This window comes from Galeopterus variegatus, unplaced genomic scaffold (genome assembly GCF_000696425.1).
Source record: "Galeopterus variegatus unplaced genomic scaffold, G_variegatus-3.0.2 Scaffold1279, whole genome shotgun sequence".
Lineage (NCBI taxonomy): Eukaryota > Metazoa > Chordata > Mammalia > Dermoptera > Cynocephalidae > Galeopterus > Galeopterus variegatus.
The window spans coordinates 258164-268099 of NW_007727390.1; the positions used below are offsets into that span (position 1 = coordinate 258164).

The 9936-nt window shown below is 55.1% G+C and overlaps 1 protein-coding gene across 1 annotated transcript in view; it reads right to left on the minus strand.

The window, feature by feature from the left end:
• Nucleotides 1-9936, minus strand: part of EDAR (ectodysplasin A receptor) — a 98369-nt gene that overhangs the window by 15409 nt on the left and 73024 nt on the right. The window contains exon 6 of the mRNA XM_008576052.1: nucleotides 6545-6630. Within this exon, the coding sequence (XP_008574274.1) occupies nucleotides 6545-6630 (86 nt within the window). The remainder of the gene's footprint in view (nucleotides 1-6544; nucleotides 6631-9936) is intronic.

Here is a 9936-nt window from a genome sequence, read left to right on the forward strand (position 1 = left end):
AGAGACCCCTGAAGTGGCTCCCACACCTGCAAGGAGAACAAAATCACCTCAAATGATCCAGAGAAGTATCACCTTAAAAGACTGAAAAATGAGATGCAGAGATAGAGCCAATTGGTCTGAATCCTCGACTGTCAACAGGCTGGCAGGAGGCGGGCGGGAGGGAAATATTTTTATTTCTTAGAGTGTTTAATGATCTCTGGAGAGTATTCTGAGCTTACAGCATTATTTTTCTTTAAATAAAGAGACACATATGACAACTCTGCTAAAACTGAACAAAGTTTTGCAAGCCCCACCAACTCCTGAGACAAAGTGCATGCAATCTATAAAAAGAGGGAAGAATGTTTCTATAAAGTATTAGTAGGGCGGAATCACACTTGGCTAATTCCTTCAATTATGCAGAACAAGAATGTGTTCCTAACACTTTTTCTAGTCATAAAGGTAATATATGCTTGTTATTAAAAACCTGGAAAAAATAAGAACTGGGGAAAGAGCTAGAAGAGCCATCCATGCGCTCGCCGTCCAAAGCTGCCTGTTGGGGTATTTCCCACTAGGATTTTTCCTAAGATATGCTTTAAAAATAGTTGTAACCCATCTGTTTAGGAGCAGAGATGTGCTCTGCTTTCCTCACGGCGTGATTCAGAGAGCCCTTCTCTGGGAACAGTGTCACTCAGCAAGATAGGTGGGAGCACATTTGCTTTCAGTCACATCACAGTGGAACAGCTGTTCTGCCACAGAATGGACGACATCCCGAAGGTCAGCCTTCTTCTAGGCTGGACTCAAGTTTTGCAATTAATAAAAACAATCTTGTTGCAAATGAATTTCCTCTCTCGCTTTCATCTCTTCCAGTTCTGGAGAAATTTGTGAAGTGGGTTTGCACTACAGAGAAGCAGCCTGCCCAAAATCAACGCACCCCGGTCCTCCCCAGTGCATCCCAGCCAAGAGGAATGGCTTGACGCTGTGCCCTGGTCAGCCCACGCCAACACAAGGCTCCCCTAGCAGGGCCACAGCAGAGGCAGCCAGACACTTCTCAGTCCTCACACCTTGCAACACAAATAGGAAACTCACAAGCACACAGGTTGGGGGCTTGGGAGGGAGCAGGGGATGGAGCGGGCTGGCTGATGGTTCAGCACTTCTGTGAGGTCCCAGGCGCAGCAGCAGTGGTGGAGAGGCGGCCTATTGCTCAGGGTTGGGTGGAAATGGAACTGTCGGCTGGGGTGGAAGTGTCGCTTGCCCACTAGGGGCAAGCTGAGATTCCTTGCCTTCCTGGACGACAAAGGGAAGCTTTTTCCCCTGTGAGATCCCAACTTGTGATAAATCTCTGCTTTTTAAATTCAGCCTTCTCACCTGGCCTTAGAGCCACTGTCCCGTTGGGGAGGAACTTGTGGAAAGGTGCGGGCCCCTGGCTGGGAACACAGGAGGTGAAGGCTGCACCTGTCCTACTCACAGGCCTCAGCAGGTTCCCTTTGAAGGTCTGCAGTGTGATAAGGTGGGCTTCAGGTTTCCTGGCCATTCAAATCGCACTGGGAAGCAGCCTCTCAAACTTCATCAGGTGAATGAGAAAACTTTTTAAAAAGCAAATAGGGCATTGAAAGGAAGCTGATTTATCTGTTTGGTAAGGGGCCTAAGGGAGCTTAAGACATGTTGTCCGAGAAAAGAAATACCCATGGGCTGTGGACATTTGTCCTGTTTGTCTCTTCTTGTCCCTTCCTGCCAAGGCTTGCAAGCTGAGACAGATGACAGGGGTAGGGACAGGGACAAAATACACTTGGGCCTGTGATCTAGAGAGAGAGACAATGAAAGCAGCCCAGTGAGCACTCAGACGTAGGAAATGCCTTTGCACCCTGGCAGATTACACACGATGTCCCCAAACAACATGTGCGGGCTGCTGCACAGCAGGCGCCCCCGTGCCCTCCACCAGCCCAGCCTCCGCTCTGTTGTACCGGACACTTCCCCCAAAGCAAACTCCAACTGGCGCTGACCAAGCAGCCCCAGACCCGGCTATTCACTGATCCCTGAGCTGGTCAGAGACACCTCTGCTCTGAGTACATTCGGGCAGTGAGGAGGTGAGGGTGCGGTGGGCAAGAGGTGGACCACTCACCACTTGTCCAGTGCTCAGTCTCTCAACATCAGGACTGGAGCTAACCGCTGCACCTGCCCTGTAGGCATGGCCCCATCCCACCCCTCAGCCTACCCCGCTCTCCGCCCTTACCAAGTGGCAGCCCCCAGGATCCCTGGAGAAGGTGCTGGTGGGGTTGGGTGGGGGGAGACACTTCCCAAGGGGATCCAGCAGTGGAATCCAAGTGGCTACACTGTCTGCAGAAGGAGAAGGAGGACATGCGGATTTTAGACATACCCACAGCCACCGAGGCCACTAGGGGCAACAACCCACTTGCTGACAGTGGACCTCTTCCCAGGAGCTGAGCTCAGCCATGAGGAAAGGAGCCGTCCCTTTAGCAGAAGGGAGAGAGGCAAAGAGTGTCAAGTCACAAATAAATGTAAGCATGTGCTAGAGTCGTCCAGAGCGGCAGCTCTATTGCAGGCAGGTGAAAGGAGTATGCTTGTAGCAAAAGAAAAATAAAAAAGGACTTGCCCCGAATTCAGTTAAATTATTAAAACAACGCGTATCTCATTCAGTCTGTTTTGTCCACAATTCCATACCCCTGCCCTCCAGATGAGAGAGGAGGTGTGTAAGACCAGAGGAGGAGCCCCCCATCTCCCCTGTCCTGCGGCTGCAGGGCTGCTACTAGACGTTTGATAAGCCCGTTATCAGGGAGAACAGGGGAGCTGATCTGGCCCTAAAGCTCCAACTCGCAGCAGCCCTGGGTGTGGTGTGAGCGCAGCGGGGAGGCGCCTGCGGAGCCCGTGGAGCTGGGAGCCAGGAGCCAGGTCTCTGGTGATGACAGAGAAGCTCCCGCTGTTTGTCAGGGGAGTTAGAAAAATCCCCAGAGGAAACAGGCACCTGCTCTGCATCACCCCCGAACACTTGAAAGTACGTCCCAGAATTATGAAAGTCTGCATCCTGCTGAATAAATGCAATGTGTAAAATGGGTCTGGGCAAACCCAGCCTTTTAAGACGGGAAGAGAGCAGGCCGAGAAGTCGGAGGGGCCCAGGCTGCTCCTGGTCCTGCCGCCGCCACCCTCCCCGTGCTGTGGGTCCCCACGCGGGGCGGGGCGGGGTTGGACTGTGTGTGGACCGCAGACGGGGCCCCGGGTCGGGTCAGTCCCGGGACGGCGCGGCGCAGCCCGCACGCTGGCCCTCCGAGCACGGTCAGGACGTCTGCTGTCTGCGTCCCGCCGTCCCGCCGTCCCGTCGCTTCCGCGTGGATTCCGCTCTGAGCAGCCGGCGAGGGTGAGTGAGAGCCGCGGTCCCGGGCGACAGCAGCAGCGCCACCCAGGACGCATCAGCCTGACGCCCGGCTCGGCGGAGTGCACCTGCATCGAAGCCAGGAGAGCGTGCACGGGGGCCTTTGAGCTCTGTGAAGCCACGCAGCTGAGAAAGATGCCGGGGCGTGTTAGAGACCGGCTGGATCCGCACACGCGGTGAGCAGGGTGCGGAAGAACGGCGTGTTCATTGATTCTCAGAGCCGTCCACGAGGGCGCCCCGCGGCGGCGCCTTGGCTGCGCTCCCCCTGGTGGCGGGTCCTGGGACGACGGGCAGAGTCACGGGAACCCAGCCCGGCTCAAAGCGGGGTCCCCGGGCTTGCGGGGTCCCCGGGCTTGCAGGGTCTCGGGCGCACCCCAGCCCTGCTGCGTCAGCATCTGTCTCTTAGGTCTCCCGGTGACGCGTGTGCACGTCCAGGTCTGAGAAGCCCGTGCAGGGCCCCCTGCCACACCACGTAGCCGACGTGGCTTAGGAAGAGTGGTCATTTACACTTGCTTTGTGCTTCCAGTGTTCAAAGGATTTTGTACACGTATGTGACAACCCTACTGGTACACTGAGCCGGTATTATTTTCTCAGTTCTATAGAAGAGAAAACAGAAACAGGCGGCTGCAGGCGCCCACGGTATTGTGGTCACAGAGACCCAGGCTCAGCGCTAAGTTCCTCTGTGCGTGCAATTTCATTGACGGTGACATTCGGCCTGAAGGCAGGATCGATCTGTTCCCAACAGCTGTCAACTCTGGTAACCCCTTCACTACTTGGCAATCTCAGAAACTTGAATGATTTTATTCCATTTTAAAAGTATGCAGGTGTTGCTTTTTCATTTCTCCTGAGGGTTATTTTGTGGGCGGCATCACGGGAACAACAACTCAGGAGGCACTGAGGGTGGGCGTGAGCTCACTCGAGTCACACAGTGGCCTGGGAAGTGGGCACCATTTGGTGGCATATGAGGAAACTGAGGCTCAGGGAGCTCGGGTCCCTTGTCTAACTCGTGCAGTGAATTTCCAGAGCTGGGACTCTTAACCTACACCACTGGCTCTCAAACTTGTTGAAAATGTACGTTCTCAGGCCGCCCAGCCCTGAGGAGTCAGGGGTGGCCCCCACAGTGTGTGATGTAAGAAACCTGCGGAGGCCTGGAGGAGGATTGCGGCCCTGCACTGTCGCTTCACAGAGAAGCAGAGAAGCACCCACGCAGCATGGTGCGAGGGGGCGTGGGGTTCGGTTCCGGTGGTGTGAGGCAGCCGGGGGCCTGGCCCATCTCCTCTGCCGCTTCAGGCCCACTCCTGGACGGCGTCTGCCTGGGACCCTGGCAGGTGTCTGACTGCGGTGTGTGTAATCCACCACTCACTGACTCTGACCATCAAGGCTGTTTACTGCTCCAGGAGGGCCCAGGTATATCAAATCAAAACAGGTTGGAGGAAAAGTTGCTCTGGCCCCTGGCTGTGGGCTTGGGGTCCTTTCCTGGGCTGGGGCTGCTGCTGGCAGTCCTGCGAGTTTGGATTTTGACTTTGTGGGGCCGTGTCATGACCAGCCTTTCTGGCTCTGATGTTTCTGCTGAGTCCTGGGCAGGTGCCCTGGGTACAGAGACCTCTGGATTGAGACCAGTACAGACTAAGTGCAGCCACAGATGTGGACAGCAGCGCCCTATACACCAGGCAGGCAGGCCTGCGTCCTCTGGGCACACCACGAGGCCTCGCTGGCTGCATCTCTCCATTTCCCAGGTAGACGTACAGAGGCCTGGTGACTTGCCCAGGGGAACTCTAATGAGAGCTAATTGGCAGCACTGCCAGGACTGGAGGCTCCTGATCCCTGGGCTTCTTTGCTGGATTCTAAGAACTTACCATGAGGCCTTACTGTGAGCAGGAAGCAGTTAAGGGTTGGGGGTGGGGAGAGGGTGCACTCATTGCCAAACCTCCAGCACTGAGGGCTTTGCTTGCTTCCGCCGTGTGACAGACCTCATTGCTGAACAGAGTGAGGCGGCCCTGCGCTGACTTTAGGCTCCTGTTGGCCCCACGTGGAGCATCGCTGGCTTCCCAGGATCTGTAGACAAAGAGCCTTTTCTAATTAGGTGGTGAGTGTCTGACATCTTCCCAGATTAGGACTTCATCCCAGAATTATCTGGTATGGAATCAGTTGGTTTGGATTCCCCACAGGATACACATTGGCAGTGACAGCTCACTTCACCACAGGCCAGGCTGGCAGCAGAGCCCAGGCCACCTCCAATCTGTGAATTAATTAGCATATGGCTGGGAAGGAAAGCTCACTTTTAAAGACATGCAAATCCAGCAGCAGCCAGGCTCACCTATTTAGCATCTGGAAGGGAGGGAGCGGCCCTCCCCACAGGGCACCCTGACCCAGCACCTAAGGTCTGCTCCGCTTCACCAGAGGTGGGGAGGGAGCTGATGTTCTTGTCTCCTTCCCTTCCTCCCAGACCCTGTAAGACACAGGCCCCAATTCTATTCTCCCTGACAAGGTTATTGTGAGAAAATGGGGCGGGTGGGCCTCACCGAGAGTAAGGAGAGGAGAAGAGGTGCTCCTGCAGCCCGGGACAGACATCAGCTCCCCCAGCCTTACCAGTCTCTCCCCGACACAGATCCAAGAGAACACACAACACATTCCCCGGAGCAGAGGTACCTGCTCTTCCTCATAGACAGATGCCTGCAAAAGTCAAACCCCAAGGACAGCAGGAATGAGACAGCCCAGGCGGGATTACAAACCAGAGACCGACTGTTGACATGTGCTCTGTGGAATCTATTTCATTAACTGCGATCATGTCTGTGTCTCCCGTAGCCTCACCACTGGCCCTTTGCGGTACTTTTCAACATGTCTTTGCATCTGTGATTTCATCGCTTTTTCAACAATCACACGAGATGGCCAGGTCAGATTTTGGCACCCCATGTTACAGGTGAGGAGGCCAAGGCTCCTGGAGGTGAAGTGGCTGGTGGTGGCCGACCTGCCCTAGAACCCCAGCCTCTGCCTCAGAGCTTGGCTACAGCAGACCCCACGGACCTGAGGCCTGACCAGTGAGGCCATGGGAGCGGCCCCATCTATGCCGTCACTGTAATGAGTCCCGTCCAGGTGCCAGGAGGGGCTTCTTTCACAGCCCCTGCAGTGAGCGACATTGACATGGGACACACCATGCTGTGGAAGGACAGGAGCACTCACATTCCTTGGTGTTGGGGGGGGCCAGCAGGCAGGAGTAGCAGACCATGCCGTAGATGTTCCGGGGTCTGTTCTCCAGCATGTAGTAGCTGCAGGGGCGAGACAAGACAGAGCAGACAGGTGAGCCAGGCAGCAGCAAGTACCGACCAAGACGGCATCACAGCCTCTTGCAAGTGGCAGTCAAGTCAGGTGTGAGAGGACCGCGTGTGGACCACAGCCCGCGTGCCCACGGGGGTCTCCGTGTCTTGAAATGGAACATCCTTTTCCCAGTATGGGTGCTCCTCAACGTATGATGGGCTCACATCCCAGCAAACCCACCTAGCCCACCCAAATCCATAGCAGAGCCTAGCCCACCTTAAGCATGCTGAGAACACGTACATCAGCCCATAGTTGGGCAAAATCATGACACAAAGCCTGTTCTATAATAAAGTGTTGAATATCCCATGCAATTCAGTGAATATAGACTGAAAGTGAAAAACAGAACAGTGTGTGGCAGGGCCGGCTCGGTGGCTCACCCGGGAGAGTGTGGTGCTGATAACACCAAGGCCCCGGGTTCGGATCCCATATAGGGATGGCCGGTTCGCTCACTGGCTGAGCGTGGTGCTGACAACACCAAGCCAAGGGTTAAGATCCCCTTACCGGTCATCTTTTAAAAAAAAAAAAAAAAAAGAACAGTGTGTGGGCAAGCAGACTGCGGTGTCTACTCAATGAGGATGGCTTTTGCACCACGGTAAAGTAAAAAATCACAAGTTGAATCATTGTAAATTGGGGACTGTCTGTTCTGGGCCAGTATGGGCCTTTCTTTTAATCTCCTCCCCTTTTCAGTTCCTTTCACTGCTGGATTTGTTTAGAGTGTGTATGTCATCACCATCCTCGTCGGCAGGTGTCCACAGGCCCCCCAGCACGCGCCCTCCTCAGAGCCTGTAGCCTGGTGAGACTGGTGGCGAATGCCTCTGAGGCCGTGGGACACTTGAACTGAAGGGAGCTGGCCAGCACAGTGGCTGAGGCGGACAGAGCACAGCTGCCAAGTCCAGACAGGCCAGTGCTGAAGGCCTTAAGGAGAGCCTGGAATACAAGCAGGTCATGATTGCTTCCTCCTCAGGGGCCCTTGACCGAAGACACCCATGTAACCATAAACGCACACTGGGGCCGCACACACGCAGGAAAGGACAAGTTACACACAGTAACGCTGTCGGAAGGCCTCTACCCCCAGTGATGGTCTGTATGTCTTTTGAGTTTCGTAATGCCACTATGCCAGCCACGACCATACTAACTGGCTTAGGTCCTGCTCTCAGGGGTCTGAGGCCCCCATCCCCTGGGTACAGCCCCAGTGACACTGCCTTCTCCGCTGGCTCATAGCTCAGGTTCCTTGCCTCTGCAGACTTTGGCTCTTGCCTTGGTGTGAGCCGGTTTTCCAGAAATGAACGTTCAGCAGTGATCATTGAGCCATTTATCACATTGTGAGAAGTCAATTAAAGAAAGCAAGCTGGTGCCAACACTTCCCCTTATTATAATTCAAGAGATGAAAAATCCCTCTCCACCATCAGATTTTTCCATGGTTGTTTTCTCATCTCTCTTTATTAGCCGTGCACCACGAAGGCATTGGTGAGCAGCAGCTCAGTGCAGGAGGGCCAGGGTGGGGGCGGGCTTCGAACTCCGTGAGCTTGGACCATGACCAGTGACATCACGATCATAGTAGCCTGTCCTCCCCTCACAGCCTTTTATCCTGTGTATCTTGTCAATGTTAATTAACCAACCTCAAAACACCCCTCAGAGAAGCCACAACAGCCAGTATTACAGTGAAGCCTTCTGGAAAAAGCCTCTCTCACATACGTCTTCTGCCTCCTCCAAAAGCCACCTCTGTCATAATGCAAGGGCCGTGCAGGGCAGATGGCGGATCCGCTCCCAGCAGGGTTGTGTGTCTGCCATGTGGCCTCACAAGGTGATGGCCAAGGGCAGCTTTCTAATACCCAGGTCCACTAACACTTCTGGCTGCCACCTCTTTCTCCTGCCACCTCCACTTCCACCACTCTCCTGCTCCCCCCCCCATAGTGATCTGCCCTCCCCTGGACGGGGGGGCTTCGAGGGCACGCCTTGTGCACATCCCAGCTGCTGGTGCCTCCCGCCTAGAGCTGAGGAAGGCAGGTTCTGGGTAAATACCGGTTGGACAAGTGAGTGAGTGACACTAAGTCTTTCTCCAAGAAGGGTAGACGCTGAGAAGGACAGAGGCCTGGAAGGGTGTCTGTGCCCATCCTGTTTAACACCCTGGGTGCTGGGCTCTGTCTCAGGCTCCAAAGCCTCAGGGTGGGTGCAGATTGTCTGGGCTTTAGTATTGGGTGCCCCTGGGGCCACCGCATTCTGAGTGCCCGAGGGAGGGACTGCTCTCGTCCACCAGGGGTCTCTTTCTGATTCCCGGAGGGGCTCTGAATGGCCGTGCTGTGCCTCCTGCCTGGACCCGGCATTTGGACCAAGCTGTGCAATGTGTTAAGTACCTTAGTGATGGAACAATATAGAAGGGCAAAAAATATTTTAAAATATGTTGGCTCTAGGAGGCTGTTATGAAATTGTACTTCCTATCCCGGCATGAGTGTTAAATGCCTGCGGATTAGTAGGAGCCATTTTTTCCTAGCACGTATTGTTTCACAGAACATATTTAAATGTTAGGTTTTTCTCTTTAGGCCTGGCCTAGATTCTCCGCGGTGTGGCTGGCCTCCAGGTCTCTTGAGCTGCTTGCTAGTCTCCTCCCACCCAATGCTTTTGCAGCCTGACATGGGCGTCCAGTTAGGGTCTGTGGCCCCCATTACAGCATCAGGTCTCTTTGTCTTTCCATAAAAGTCCTACTCTTTCATCCATATTTTGATGTTCTCCTAGTTCTTTCTTTCTTTACCTCCTGTTCCCCATGGGTTGACTATGCTCAGGGCAAGGTTCCATGGGCACCTCTAGAATGTTCTATGTGGGCATCGACATCCTCTTCTCAGGACTCCTAGGCCCAACACGGGGGCCACCGAGGCCTGGTGTGCCCACTTCCCTCCAGTGCGCTGGCGGGTGTGCAGCCCCCTCTGGAGCCCGGGAAGCTAGACCCTGACCTCTGCTGGCTTCGCTGCTCCTTCCTCCCTGCTGCCCACCCTGGGCTCTCCTGCAGAAGCCCTGGGCACAGGGCTCAGCGGAGAAGGAGATGAATAGGAGGTGGCCCGCATCTGCAGTCCCCACAGCGACCCAGGGAGGACAGCAGCCTTTCGTGAGCTAACCATGCCCACCTGCGAAGAGCTGCACACTCCTCCCGTGACACCGAGTGCCTATCACGGGAGGCGGGGGCTGTCACAGTCCTGTGAGCCAGGAGCATGCGGGGGGGGGGGGCCATTGCCCGGGGGGGGGGGGGGGGGGGGGGGGGGGGG